Raw genomic sequence first — 15,112 nt, 5'->3', positions numbered from 1 at the left:
AGAATTATAGTCGATAACACATTTATTAGACATGTTTTTCCTCAGAAATTCTATTTCTTCTGCCAGAAATCAAGGTGTCACAAGTAAGCCTCGTGATTTTGTGATGCGTTGCAGATGGCTGTTTGGCGGCAGACTGTCGTCCTCTGCTGTGTGTTGAACTGTTTGGTGTCGTCTGCACCATCACTGGTCCTCAAGAACAAATACAACAACTCCTTCCATCTCACAAGGTCCACTCGAACCCGCGTCCAGCAGCTGGAGAAGAAATATGTGAGCCCCTAATAATGCTACACCTTAAATCACAAGCTCTAACCGCAGTCGCAGTGAAGGTGTTTGACCAACTGTTTTACCATCACCGTTCCTCGGACAGAAGGAGCAGCAGTTGGGCGACAGGCATTTTGAAGACAGAAGCCAACAGCTTGAGGGGCTTCCGTTACTTTCCACAGATTTCTACGTCTGGTTAAAACTGTCGGTCAGTATCAGCTCGATTGATTTTTTTTTGTCTTTCCTACATTTGTCTGAACAAATGTTGTCAAACAGCTTCCGCCCTCATGCTAACGCTGTCAGGAAGATGTTGCTGAAAAGTTCTGTGAGTTCCCCTTTTTTTCTTTAGAAACCGGGGTTTTAAAATATTCCTATTGTTGTGCATCAGGACTGGGAAAGGCTGCATGCTGCTTTGTGGGACATAAAAAACTACTGGGACATGCTGGACAAGAAAAGAAAACACCTGGAGGAGGAGGGGGAGGAGGCTCAGGTGGTGGGAGCGGTGGTCCGCAACACTTTACCCCAGGCCATCAAACACATTCAGCTGGACCTGCAGGACCTGATGCGCCAATTGAGCAGTCAGGTATTTTCCTAAATCATAGCTTCCGTTTCAGTGCACAGCAACACAGCAAAAACAGTTTCTCTTTCTTCTGCAGATGAGAGACATTCAACGCCCCCAAATAAAACCACTTCCAACACCAGGAAACGCAGCTCCAACCAGAAACACCGGCCCGAAAACAGTGTGGTCTAGCCGAGTGGAGGGTTACGTCATTCTGAGGGATCTGGACCTTTACCTCACCAAGCTGGCAAGAGACTTCCTCCTGTTGGCCTCCAAAACACATGTGACTCAACAGAAAGAGGAAAAACGTGCACACTAAAAGAAATATATGTGTAACAGAGCCTCAGAGGGAAAACTACACTGTAATGGGTTCAGTCATTGTTTCATTTAAGCTTCATTTTACATGATGATTGACTGCTGGGGGACATCCTTGGGTATTTCCCAGAGTTTCTATCTGAGCTCTAACAGCCAGAATAGAGAGAATGCCTTCCAACATCCTGTTTTTACCTGTAAGCCTTTACAGTAATTTACAGGACTTTCCAGATTTGTTTTTTTTATTATTTATTCAAATATTTATTAAAGCTATTTATTTCCGAGTGGTTTTATTTTATTTGCAACATAAAGACAAATTGTTATACATTGTATGCTGTTTTTTTTAAATATTTAATATAACTGAATATTTTTATGCCTTTACTGAGTGACAATAAAGAGATGAAGGATTTGGAACTTTGGTGACTTCATGTTATGATTTTAAAGAAAAATGAATACAATTACCAAAAACACTCATAGTAACAAAGACGTAGCTGAATAAATTGTGGGTGTTCCTTCTGTTAAGTGTGTTATGCCCGTGTTGTCACAAGCACACGCTGCAGAGGGACGGTCCTCCGCCGAGGCTGAAACCTTCGCCTGTTTCCTGTTTCTTCATGTGCTGTTGATCTGAGGGGCCGTCTGAGAGCAGATTGAACACAAGTTTTATTAGTAGGCGCAAAACTCCCTTCCTGCCTGCTGGGTCAGCACATGACTTCACAACATCTGATGACTCACCACAAGCAGATGTCCTCGTTTGCCTTTGGCCACCTTTAGCTCAGAACCCCGGACAAAGTCGATGATTCCCTCTTTGCCTCGCGCCACGGCAAATCGGACGCTGCGGGTCGAACAGGAGACGGGACAGATGAGTGCTTTTTGTGATTTGGTGACCTTCGTCCCAGTGAGGTGGACAGTGGGGGCCTAACCTGCCCGGGCTGACGTTGACGTAGTTGACTTTGCAGGCCATCAGGCCTAATTTGGTCACCACCTCGATCACGTAGTTGCATTGCAGCACCACGTCGCCCTAATCGGGAGGAACGAGTGGGTTTAGGGCAGTTGTGTGGCCGAGCACAGTCCCGTGCACCGTGTCCTACCGTACCTTCTGCTTACTGTCCTCGTTGGGCATGTGCAGGACAAATACTCCATCGCTGAGAGAACTGACAGAGATACCTGCAAGAAAGAAAATGGGCACCCTAAATCTCAAGTAAAACGACGGCTTTTTGAGGATTTTCTGGGGGGGGGTCATCAATGCGGCGTGATGGAAACTCACGGAAACTTTAGCACAGGTTTGCAGTTACTGACTCATTATCTCACCTTTAGCTCAACGTTCCATTTGTGAACAAATGTCATCACTACTTTACCATAGATACAGAAAGGTCAACTGGCACGAGTGGCCACGCCCCGTTTTCACCTCTTAGCGCTGAGTAATCGAGTCTCTGCTTGATCTTGGTCCTGTCCACCAGGACGGCGAACGTGTTAGTGAGGAGCAGTTGGCGAGGGCGGGGCTTGAAGCCCCTCCGGTCATACTTGGTGACTGGAACACCGTACTGAAACGGAGATGCAGCACTGTTGTGAAGCACTTTTATAAGATTTTTTTTTTTTTTTTTTTTTTTTTTAAAGGAGTCCTTACCTGCACTTTGTCGTTGCCAAGGGTCTGCAGCACTTTCAGGCTGATTTGCTCAGGTTCTGTTGGTAGCAGGGACAGGTTTCATGTATTGATAGCAGCTGTAAGCTTGCACAACTATCATGTGCTGTATTCTCATCATGTACCCAGTCTGGTGTCCAGAAACAGTCTCCCAACAGTCTGAGGATAGCCATCCTTCTGGTCCTTGAAGATCTCACTGGCGATTACCTTTTGCTTCATCTGCAGTAAAGATGAACAAAGTTATTTCCATGGTAACGTTTAAATTCCTGCTCTCTCTGTTCAACAAACCTGTTTCTTCCATTCAGGCTGGACCCTCTTGCAGTACTTGATGACCATGTTTCTCATGTGCAGATTCCTCAGGTTTTCTGAAGCCTGCAGAGTCATGGAAGCGTCTTCAATAACTTTGCTGAGATTAAATTAATTCTATAATAATAACGCGTTGTGTCGCACCTCAACCAGGGAGGGCGGCGGCGTCGGCCAACTTTTGTCCAAAACACTCTTGGGCAGGTTTTGACGTAGCTTCTTGAGGAAGGAGCACCGTACGTGATCGAGGAAATAATCGTTTTCGGGGCAGTATTCCTCGTGACGGTAGATGAAGCCTTTTATGAACCTGAAAACCACAGAGTAAACACAGAGGATGAGCTCCTAAAGCACAAGTGAGCGCTGCCAAATGCAGAACGGCATCAGACCCAGCACCTGCGTATCAACTCAGCAGCCTGCCGCCGTGTCTTCGCCCTCCTGCGCGCTTTCATCCCTCGCCACGCAGACTGGATCACGATGACTGCGCACGCACAAAGCATAGGAAATAACCACATGACAGTGGAGGCAGCCCGTTTGAATTCAAAAAGGCATATGAATAATGGATATTGATGCTGTGCATACAATTATCTACACAGACAGACTCACAGTCTGCAGACAGACCTGCCCGTGTTTACATGTGCAGGTTTAAATATCTGTTGGGTTCTTATCCTTCTGTTATTTATTCTAGGAGCTGACCTGCATGTCGGATGCGCTGATACTTGGACCGTTCCCGGTAACCTCTCCACGATGTCTGCAGGATCAAAGCTGGAATGCACAAAGACACAGAGAGAAGAGGCAAATTCACACATGTACACTGTGATTGGGACTATTTATTTTCTTGGCCACTGTTACTGACCTATGTCTGGCTTTTTGGCTTGAAGAGCATCCTCGGTTCTGAAGAGCGTTTTTGGGAAGCGGATGAAAATTTTTGTCCTGCAGGAAAATGATCAAAGAACTCTCAGAGCATTTCTTGCCTTTTTTAGAAAACTAAAATATGAGCAATATGCACCCCTGTATGAATGCAGAGGGAATTACTTCAGCTCTATACCCTCCTCTCCCTGCTATGACACAATACCTTCCCAGCTGGTACTCTTCCTCTTTATAGCCAAGGTGGTTGACCAGAGTGGAGACGCCATCTTCCAGCCTGCCGTGCCAGTTGGGCCACGTCTCAGGACACAGGGGTTTAAACCTGAGATCATTTTGTGCACAGTTACAGAGACAGGTGGCTGAATATTGAAGGGGAAACAAAAGAGAAAAGTCACCTCTGCAGGAAGGCCTCGAAGCGGCGTCGATAGGCAAAACCAGCTCTCCGGACCCTCAGGTTTTCCATCAGGCCCAGATACTTCACCTGATGTCTGACCAGGACGTCATCAAACTTGCCTACACAAAGATGCTTTGTTTATTGACTATTAAGCCAAATTCAATTACAAGACATCTTAATGTCCATGTAAAACATGACACACTGTTTCCTATAATCAGGTGCAGTCGTGAAGGAGAGGATTGTATTTTTGTAATTTGGTCCTTTTTTAATGATAAAGTCCTTTCTAAACATACCTTCAGTCATATGCATTATAATGCTATAGCAAAATCCTTTAAAAAGGCCAAAACATACTGTTAAATCACATTGATTTATGATTTAAACATGCAGTAGATGGTAACAAGGGGGAATTAAACCCTTTAAGATGTACCTGGCTGCTTGGCATCATTGGGTTTGATACATCGCACATAGGACGGTTCTTTAGACATGAGGATCTCCATCAGTTTCATCAGGCTGTTTTTGAAATTAGTTGCAGCCTGCAGGTACAGACGGATGTGAAAACACATATATAAACCAGACAGGTACTTAAACGTGTCATTTTAACTGCGAGGCAGCATCAGGGATTAAGTGAGAGAGCCGACTGTCACCATTTCCTGTCGCTTTTGGTCCATGGCTTCCTCTCTGTGGAAGCAGGCTCTCAGGATCTGGTTGTCTGATTTGCACATAACCTGAAGAGAAAACCACACAACCACAGCAACTTCCTCTTACTGCTGCAACACCAAAGGTTGGGGTATTGCTGAAGTTCTTCTTCTTTTTATTTTTTAATATTAATAATATTGTTATTATAGTCTCACCTCTTTTAGGTTCCTGTTCAGAAAATTGTTATTCTTGTCAAGGAAACCTATAAAAACAAAATAAACCAAAAGACCCTGACTCAGTTTGACCAAAACTTGCCTTTGATGAGACAGCAGAAGATATTTTCCCCTGTTTAAACTCTTATAATCATTGATTCATTACTTTTAAACCAATTGATGTTGTCAAATTTTTAATCGTGAAATTTTAATGCAATTTTATTGGTAAATAATTGATATTCATTGATTCACTGATTGACTCATTGACCTCTGGGCCCAGGAAGCATAGAGGTGAACAGGGAACTTACCATTGACGTTGTAGTTGACTTCTCCAGCATAATGCAGCAGCCTGAACTCCTCCCTGCTCATCACCCGCCGCGTTTTTCCATTGGCCAGTTTATGGCTGAAAGACACGTGCAGATGGAGACCACACAGGTGTCAAGGACTGCCCGCTTGCTACCGGCGTGCTGCAATTGTCATTTTTATTTTTAAAAAGTTGATGTTTACGTGATGAAGTGGGGATGATTGCCCAGCGTGTCTTCCAATTTCTCCAGAAAACTCATGTCACATGTTTCTCCCGGTCTCAGACACTCTTCGTTCTGAGAGCAGAAACACCGTTTGACTCGAGCCAAAGTCACAGACACACACACACACACACACATCTTAAACACGTGTCTCTCTCTCTCTCTCTCACACACACACACACACACACACACACGCACACACACACACACACACACACACACACACACACACACACACACACACACACACACACACACACACACACACACACACACACACACACACACACACACACACCAGAATAGAGATGATGCCTTTGTGCTTCTCCTCAACCAGGTCACAAATGATTTTGTTGTCAAAGTACTTCACTGTCTCCCACTAAAATTAGAGGGAAAGAAATGTGTTGGCAGAGAACCATAAATATTTATTTATGTGCTGACTAAAAGACTCACGGCGATCCCCTCTGTCTCATATTCTTCCTGCTCGGACTTCAGGGTGAGCTCAATGAACAGCTGCTGCAACTTCTCATTGCAGTAGTTGATGCAGAATTGCTCAAAGCTGTGCACAGGAGCAGGATGTCAAAGAGGAAATGGAAGTGAAAACATAGAAAAGTTGACTCATGGTATTTTAGTTGGAAATGAGGACATGACTGCGTTGATTCAGCTGGTCCCACTAACAGGAATTACAGCTGATTATACAATTACTCAGATGATTTAGCAACTTTCTGTCAACCAAACAAGGCTTTTCTTGCATTTAATGTCGAGCTTGTTTATTCATCAAACTAATTTTGGAAATTGCAGCAAATATTTGTTGAGCTAAAAATGTGAACAGTTGTAATAACTCCAACCTGTTGCACTGCAGGACCTCAAATCCATAAATATCTAAAAGTCCTATGAGGGTGGAGCTCTTACTGCTGCGGTGCAGCTCATCCTGCACAGCAGATTAGAAACCGACAAGAGATTAGAGGGTGGGGAAAGTGCAAACAAGCAAAAAAAAACAGCAGCGACGCATCAGAACTGGACCTTTGGAGCCAGAGACTGGTTAATCTTCTCCACCAACCAATTGAAGGTGCGTCTGTACACAGTTTTGGCCAAGGCATCACGGGCAGACAGCGCCTGCTCGAAACTGAGCGGGCTGATCACCTGTGAGACCAACATTTCTATTTTAACACCAAATGAAATAAAAAAAAACCCCAAAACAGACAGATATACCAATCTTTCTATTTATATATGACCTCTTCTCCTTTGGCTTTGAGCTTCTTGTGTGTGAGTGCCTCCCCAAGGGCAGAGCCGTCAACAGCCAGCAGCTGGAAAACAACAACACATCCGTTCGTGGCTGCGTCTCCTCGCAGGAGTAATACAAAAAGGGCTGTTCTCACCTTCGCAAGAGTGCTGATCTCAGGCTCGGTGGTGATATAAGTTTCTCCCCCCTCCCCTTCTCCAAACTGAGCGTTTCCAAGGTGGAGGATGCTGCCGACGATTCTCAGCAGGTTCTGGGGCAAAGAGCAAATGTTTAAATCCAAGGAAAGGAGTAACGCGCTGACACACACCCAAAGCTTGAAGAGTTGAGCTCGTTAAGTGGAAGCAAGACCATATAAACAATGTGAAATTGGAACGTTTTATGAAAATCTTTCACACAGGAACAACTGTTAATAATTGCTTTGGGTTTTTTTTTAATGCTAATTCAAACTGTAAATGAGTCATTTACTGTGTCAAATACTGTGTCAAAAAAAGAAATGCTTATTTTCCCATTGTGGTAATAATCACCTGCACTTCCTCTTCCGTGAACCCAATGACAGACAGAGCCTTCATCACAGCTTTCCAATTATTCTTGTCACTGACAGAGCTGATCCTGGGGCAGTTCCCCTGAACAAGACAATTGGACATTAGAACATACCTGCTGGTAAAATCCCAATAAGAGGAAATTGCTTTTTGCAGATTAAATTGTCCTATTGGCCTCAGCTTGAAAGTTAGTTTATGCTCCTGCCCTCATCTATGGTCACACAGTCCAGGCATGTCCACCTTTGGACAAGCCCTCAAGACAGATAGGTAAATGGGGACAGGACAGCCTGTGATGTCCTTCTAAAATCACTGCCTCTCTGTCCCAAACCCAGAAAAGTGGAGCAGACACAGAAAACTAATGAAAACTCAGCAACGCACTCACCTTGACCAGATATTGGTATTTCTGTGGGTTTCTCTCAAGGTCCAGTTGATTGAGCAGGTTGTTGTCTGCTCCATCCAAGAGCTGATAGAAGATGTGGAAGTTCCTCTCACCGTGGTTCTGGTGCACAACCCGAGATTTCTCCAGCAGGTAGTTCAGGATGTGTCCGCCCACTGGCGCTCCCTGGGAGAAGTTCCACAAAATGATGGCAAATTAAAATTCTCAAAATATAAAAGATCTTTTTCCTCATCAGCTACATAATGTGTACCGTGATCTTCTTAATCTTTAGCTTTGATCATGCAGCTTGATAAGCAGACACACAACGAGAAGGACTGTGGTGTCATTTGAATTCACAATTCAGTCGTTCTTGGGCGGAAATGGAACTGACTGAGTTCTTACCCTGAAGTCAAACTGGATGTCCATGTATTTTCCAAATCGGCTGGAGTTGTCATTTCTCAGAGTTTTGGCATTGCCAAATGCCTGCACAAAGGTGGAATGCATTAAAATACCAAAATCAAACAGCTAATAACGATAATCAGATATATTATTCTACATATGGGGGTAATGAATTGAAAATAGAAATGCAGAGAGTAAAACACCTCCAGAACAGGGATAGACTGCAGCAGGCACTCTCCGAGGGAAGCCATACGGTCGTTGGTGGGACAGGTGACCGAGTAGTAGAGGAGGATCTTCTTGGAGGCTTCGGTTTTACCTGCGCCACTCTCTCCGGATATAAGAATACACTGGTCCTTCCTCTCAGTCCGCATGGCCCGATAGGTGTTGTCAGACAGGGCGTAGCTGGAGGAGGAGAGCAGGGAAGGAGCATCATGAAGTAGAGTTACATGATAAGACCTCTGGAAGGTCCCCCCTAGCAGTCTGATCCACTTTGAGCCACTTTTGAGGATACATGTGACAAAAGTGTGTGATTCATCTAGAATCTAAAGCAGATGATCCACCAAAAAAGCAGTTTGATCATGGGAAATTTGGAGGGGAAAAATGAATTTCAAAAACAGTAATGAGACTCACATGTGTGGCGAGATCTCATAGAAGCTGATCCCTCTGTACCGCTCCATCTGCTGTTTAGAGTAAATCTCCAGCTCCTTGTATGGGTTCACTGACACCAACACCGAGCCAATATACGTCTGAGCCAAAACATGACAGCACATTCAAGCCGGAGTCATCGCGCAAACTGAAACCTTTGGTAACACCATTATGATAAAAATTGCTCCGTTACATAGATGAGGTTTTCTCTCAAGCGTCTCCGGAGGTTCTCTATGAAGGCCGCCTCACTGTTGTGGTTTTCCAGGAGGAGAAAGTCCTGCACGCCCACCCTGTCCCGGGCCGTCAGGGCGCTCTCCATCACCAGGCGCACTCTCCCTTCAATATCCACCTCCTGCAAGAGGGATGAGAAGTACCGGATAATTAAACAGCACCAGGGTGAAGGGATTCTTGGTGAGGTGATAGACTGACGTGACCTCAACAGTTGTTGTCAAAATTTATCAAAAGAATAGTTATTCTCACCAACTGTCGAATTGTTATAACTAGCATTGACCAGCAGGGGGAGCACAAAACCAACATTTAACCCAATGTCGAAACATTTGCTGCACAAACTTTCACACAACTATAAAAGACACTGATATTAAGTGAGAACGTCGACATAACGTAACAGGATCAGCAAGATACAATAGGAAGAAGCTGTGGAGATATTTAAGGAATGTGAATCATAAACAGACTTTGTTGGTCGAAAGTGAGATTAGTGTGAGGTGATGTATGTACACTGCACACACTTTTATCACAGTAGAGCTATTTAAGAAAGCAAAAGATGAGTACATGCCAACCCTGCTGTGAGGACAAACATCAACGAAGACAACCATCAGTCAATAAAGCACACATGTGTACCACATGAATAGAATCCAAAAGGTCAGCCGTTAATACTTACTGATAATAAATGTCCAGGCATCGGAATCAGAGTACAATCAGTCACAACATTCACTCTTCAGTAGCGCAAACAGCAAATGAGAAAATCCCCCCTGTGTTTCCCTACATATTCTAAGAATGTGAAACAATAGAGCCATGCGTCCAAAGAGTTTCTTTTTTTTTTTTATACAACGGCCTCTCAGGGGCCTCGTTTGGTTGGTCAGTGCGGGTGAAAGGCCTTTATCTTCAAGTGCTGGATGCAGGAAAATTAAAACAAAAATACAACAGTGGAACAAAGCCAAGAAGTGGGAGCAGAGGAAAGTCACTGGACACATCCACTGCAGGACCTCCTCTCCGCTCCACACAGGAATATTGTTCTCCCACTCCTGCAGGTGGACTTCCTACTGGCAGTAATTGCAGTTCACAGTCAGATTTTCCAAAGGACACAACAAAGGAATGCTAGGGTCAGGTTAGGGGCAGAGATCCAGTAGATGTTTTTGAATATTTCTATGTAGCTGTCAGCCTTCGGGCACGATTTCATGTCCCGCATTGTTAAGAGGACTCTGACTGTGTTTTCACCATTAGAACCAGAGTTGAGGGTTGCAGCAGTTTCCACTGTGAAGCAGGCAGTGATGTTCAGCGCTGCCTAACTGATTAATAATATAATAATACTCTCAGGGGTGTTTAGTTCCTGCATTAGTTCTCATGGTGAATGATGCTGCCTAGTCGTACCTGGCTCTCAGCTGCTTTGGCTCCTAGCTTAAATTCCATTTGCCTCTCGCGCCTTTTATCTTCAGCTAGTTTTCCTGATGTATAGGTGTGTCTGAAATGTGCACTTCGGTGGTTTATTCTTGTTAAACTCATTGCCTTTAAAAAAAACCCGAAAAAAAACAACTACACGGAAAGCTCAGACTTCCCTAGCAACAAAGCAGAAAACAGCTCAGAAACACTGAGGACTTTGTTTTCAAAAAGCGGTCATGAGCAACATCTCGTATTTTTAACCCAGGAATTTTATCACCCTGGCACTAAGGGGAGGGGGCAGTGGGAGTTTTAATTATGACTTACTTGCTATCAAACTGTAGGAATGCGACCAAGTTTAGGGCATGAACACATGACTAGTTTTCAGGGCTCTGAGGCTCACAGAAGTTGAGTACGTGCTTTAAAAGGGATTTGAGTTGGGGACCAGGGAGCTTCAGTGAAAATCTCCAGATCCGTGGGTGCAGTGACAGCCAGCTCCAAGGCTAATAGCAGTGGGTCTTGGCACCAGGCTGCATGACTAAGCCCTCTGGGGTGACTCCATTGGAATTGTCTTCCTTATAAGGCTTGCCCCACCACTCTACAGCGAGGCAAAAGCTCCGCTACCAGAGCTGCTTTCCTAAAACTGATGAGGCACTACTGGAACTGCTGGGAAAAGGCAGTTTCCACTTCGCCCTCTTTGAAGTTAAAACTGAAAAGCAGAGAGTCCCGTGTGGACTAACGGAATCAACAACAACAAGAACAGTCCACAGCAGCAGCAGCAGCTGCAGTACAGGACACAGCATCATTTAAAACAGGAGTGGGATCTTACCCTGCCGTGGTACCTCATCCCGTCCGGTGGTCACTGCAGGAAGTCCAGACTTCTGTCCTCCTCCTCCTCCCGTGTCTGACAGGATCCTCAGCTGTAGCTTCTCATCCACGTTTACCTACAACAGCGACAGAATCGGCTCTATCTCTCCTCTGCCCCAGTCACTTATTTCACTTTCTTTTCTTCCTTCTTCTCCTCCTCAACGCTCATCATCCTCCTCTCCCTCGCCTCTCTGGTGAGGACAAGGCATACGAGCTCAGGCCAAAACACCAACAGCCTCTCCCCCTTGTTTACACCTTCAATTTGCCTCCTCTTTGACAGCTTAAGTAAATGTCCGCCTCTCCTTCCCTCTAGACTGCAGGAACTCCTCTTACACGTCACGCCAGTGGGCGAAGAAGAAAAAAAAAGCGCTGAGAAGCTGTTGAATAACACAGGAGAAAGAAGGGAAACCAAGAGCTATGAGGGTTTGGAAAAACTTGCTCAGAGACCCACTCTGCAAACATGTAATCGCTCTTGAGTGATTTTTTTTTTAAAGAGAGGGGAAAAAAAAAATCAGAAATCACATGATGAGATCTCAGTACATTCTTTCTTTCCTTCCCTCCCTGTTTAGTTTGCTCCCTCCCTTTTCACCCCACAAGCTGGGACAGATTCACAGGGATGTGAGTTATGAAGGTCTCACACAGGCAGACGTGTCTCCCACTATAAGGAAGAAAGAACTGCTGAAATCCCTCTGCGGGCTTCAGAAATCTCCCATCACTGCAACACCGGTGGCTTTATTTCATTCCCTGCTGTTTTGGGGGAGTTCAGTCGAGGCCACTTCGCCCTCCTCTGGTAGCTTCCATCCCATATTCGCTTCACCGTACTTGCCAGGATCGTCACACATCCAACACTGAGGAGCCCAAGTGATCTGCTCCACAGATGCTTCCTTATTTTTCAAAGTAGGGAAAAAAAATCCCCCCCCCCCACACCCCACACCCCACCACTCCTGCATGTATGTGAAAGATTCATTCATCAAACATTCTGAAAGATCCTGTTCCAGCCGGTGTCACTCAAAGGCACATTCTTGCGCGCAGCTCGCTTTACTTGACATGGCGGGTGTTTTAACTCGCGGCTCGCCCCTCTGAACATGCACGGCTCGTCTCCACGGAGGTCACAGGTCCGCTTCGTATGGAGCCGAAAAGCCAACACCACCACGCGCACTCAGATCCCAGTCGGCCGTTTTTTGCTTGCACACAGAGGGTGACAGAAGCTAAATGGTAGCCCTTGTTTCCTTTATATGTATATATCAGAACCCAACTGTGCACAGCAAAGGAGGGGAGAGGGTTCACACCTGCAGGGGACATTTGTTTCCAAAATGTAGACATACCAGATGTCTAAATTTTGAACAGAACAATTGCACCTATTGTTTTTGTCCCCCCATGACTAACGTGTCTGTGCACAGTTTCAGGCCCTGGCAATTCATTTGTCAGGAACTAAGGATACAAATTCTTTCCATATTTGTATTCAAACTGACAATATTCCTGAACTTAAGGTAAAATTACTTGCAAAGGCAACTCTTAACCTTCACAGTTGACTGAAACTATCAGTGCGATGCTTAACAACAGCTTGAACGTACGCGCTTTAAGATGATCTGCGTACTCGCGTGTGCACGCACTCAACTATTTCAAGGTTTTGTGTGCACTTGTTCAGTTTGAATTCTTTGCTGGGGCCTTTTTGCAGCCTACAGTCAGCTGTGTGAGTGTCCACCGTGATGGCCTGTCCTCATTATTAAATAAACAAATGCACTCTGAGAGGCAAAGAAGAAGGAGACATTTTAAAAATCACATCCACGACTTGAGCTGTAAGTCCAATTTAAGTAACTGCCATCATATAATGTCGGAATAAATGTCATGTTTTTGCACACAGAGTGAAACAGCATTCCCATTCTGTATGTGATGTGAAAAAGTGACCATAAAAATGATTTGAGCCTCTTCAAGGACCAAGAGTTGCAGTTTTAACATTAATTCCTGTTGAATCGAGCCAGTTTTCCACCAAAATAGCATCACGTCAGTTATAGCATTGGTTTCTTTTCACCTGAAGTAAAGTTAAAAGAGAAGCAGCTAATCTGTGTACTGTAAATAAGACCAGCTTCTTATCTCCGAAGGGCATTGAAGACGTAGCGTGTGTACACGTGGAGAACGTCCCAACACATCTGCCGTCTCCTCTTTGTGCACGTTAGAGCATCTGGTGCAAACTCCGTGCCAATGAAATCAAAGACTCATAAGTCAGGCAGAAAGAATCCTCATGTTGGAGACACGTCAGTGCTACCTGAGCTTCTAATGCCTCTAATGCCAGATTTCTGCAGCAGAGATTTTGTGTGTGTGTGTTTTACTAAGTGTTCCTATCTTTGTCTGCCACTTCCTGTGAGAAGGATTTCCCTCCTGGCTGTTTCCTGGTGTGCACGGTCTTCCTTTATGACCAGTTTGAGCCACTTCAATGAAACATCTACCTGGTTAACTTGGTTTCCTTTCTCTAAATGGCTGTAAATATAAATTGTGCTTATATGACATAAATCAAGACTTTTCTGAAAGCTGGACAGAGGCTGGAGACACTGAGGGCTTATTTCAGTCATGATAAAAGCACAACCTCCTCAGATGAGAAGAAATAAAAGTTTCTCTTATAAACTGAGTGTTTTAAATTTAACAAAATGGATATTAACAGTGCTTTTGAATTCAGTAAAACACAAATGTGTTTTTTTTATTCTTTTTATCATAAATGTTGTTAATTGTGTGTTTTTAGTGTGGCTTAAACAAAGTTAGCATGAGTCAATGTCACATCTACCTTACAGCTCAATAACTGTGTGTGTGTGTGTGTGTGTGCGTGTGCGTGTGGGTGGGTGGCTACACAATACTATTAATTCTACTCTAGTTCCAATACAGCTAAAGAAAGGGCGCAGCCTGGTGGCTGTAATATTAACTACCATTAACGGGCAACTCTTTTTCCAGTGTAGACGTTTGATCGTGTTAATTAAACGTTACATTCGGTTAAAATTCAGCCCGTTTACAAAGACTGAATGTAAATAAGGTCCATCTTATTAAAACCTTTTTACCGACACACACACACACACACACGCACACACACACACACACACACACACAATGTGGCCATTTAGACATACATACCTTGTAATTTTACCAATTCACAAAATGAAGGCAATAATGTGGATTAAAACCTTCCTCCTCGGGCAGCAGTCTGGTGAGGAACCACAGGGTGTAGCTGCTATGATCCCTTTACAGATTTATTTTTTCTTAAAGTCTGGACTGAATCCACAACCGAGAAAAATTCCTTCCTTTGGTCAGAAGATGGAAAGCCACGTATAAGTACCCCAATTTCTGGAAAACAGGCTGACACAACGAATGCTGCTCATCTTCAGGAGGTAAAAGGTGACAGTACCTTATCGAGCTTCAGCGCACGTCCTCATGCCCGTGGTGGTCCGGTAGGGGGCGCTGCCGCTGAAGTTACCAGGCAGTAATCAGATATGACACCAGACTGACTATAGAAGAGGTCAGGGTCGGTGTATAACCTGCACGTACACACACCTGCTCAGAATTTAATCAGAAATACTGAACTATTTCCGCTAGAATACTGCTCATTAATAGAATAGAAGAGTTACTATCCCTTTTGTAGTTCTTTTATCCTTATTGCTGTTATATCCTGTCAGTTTGCTTGCATATTTACTGGGTATGTTGAGAAAATTTGAGGTACTTTTGACTTTAGCTGAATCTAT

At 44.4% G+C, this 15,112-nt stretch overlaps 1 protein-coding gene across 3 annotated transcripts; it reads right to left on the bottom strand.

Moving 5' to 3' along the window:
* Positions 1 to 1,405: 1,405 nt before the first annotated feature.
* On the bottom strand, positions 1,406 to 11,864 carry LOC101068929 (unconventional myosin-Ic-like). Of its 3 annotated transcripts, XM_029848606.1 has the most exons (32): positions 9,805 to 9,934; positions 9,100 to 9,258; positions 8,892 to 9,007; positions 8,465 to 8,663; positions 8,265 to 8,345; positions 7,869 to 8,048; positions 7,472 to 7,570; positions 7,084 to 7,197; positions 6,940 to 7,011; positions 6,728 to 6,847; positions 6,553 to 6,635; positions 6,158 to 6,263; positions 6,003 to 6,083; positions 5,688 to 5,779; positions 5,489 to 5,583; positions 5,184 to 5,230; positions 4,977 to 5,057; positions 4,760 to 4,865; positions 4,334 to 4,451; positions 4,147 to 4,260; positions 3,928 to 4,004; positions 3,768 to 3,836; positions 3,468 to 3,552; positions 3,222 to 3,381; positions 3,060 to 3,143; positions 2,897 to 2,990; positions 2,757 to 2,812; positions 2,538 to 2,673; positions 2,226 to 2,296; positions 2,053 to 2,150; positions 1,865 to 1,964; positions 1,406 to 1,768 (listed from the first exon to the last, which is right to left on the bottom strand). In XM_029848606.1, exons 1-32 carry the CDS (start codon positions 9,823 to 9,825, stop codon positions 1,742 to 1,744), a joined length of 3,141 nt encoding a protein of 1,046 aa, XP_029704466.1. In that variant the 5' UTR covers positions 9,826 to 9,934; the 3' UTR covers positions 1,406 to 1,741. The 3 variants fall into 3 exon arrangements, with proteins under 3 accessions (XP_029704466.1, XP_029704465.1, XP_029704464.1); XM_029848605.1 differs by lacking the exon at positions 9,805 to 9,934 and adding an exon at positions 11,350 to 11,864 and having other exon boundaries at positions 1,865 to 2,150; XM_029848604.1 differs by having other exon boundaries at positions 1,865 to 2,150; positions 9,805 to 9,936.
* Between the last annotated feature and the right edge of the window lie 3,248 nt (positions 11,865 to 15,112).

Source organism: Takifugu rubripes, chromosome 15 (genome assembly GCF_901000725.2).
Source record: "Takifugu rubripes chromosome 15, fTakRub1.2, whole genome shotgun sequence".
Lineage (NCBI taxonomy): Eukaryota > Metazoa > Chordata > Actinopteri > Tetraodontiformes > Tetraodontidae > Takifugu > Takifugu rubripes.
The sequence above is the reverse complement of the archived record's forward strand: the minus strand, read 5'-3'. Positions and strand labels throughout refer to the sequence as shown.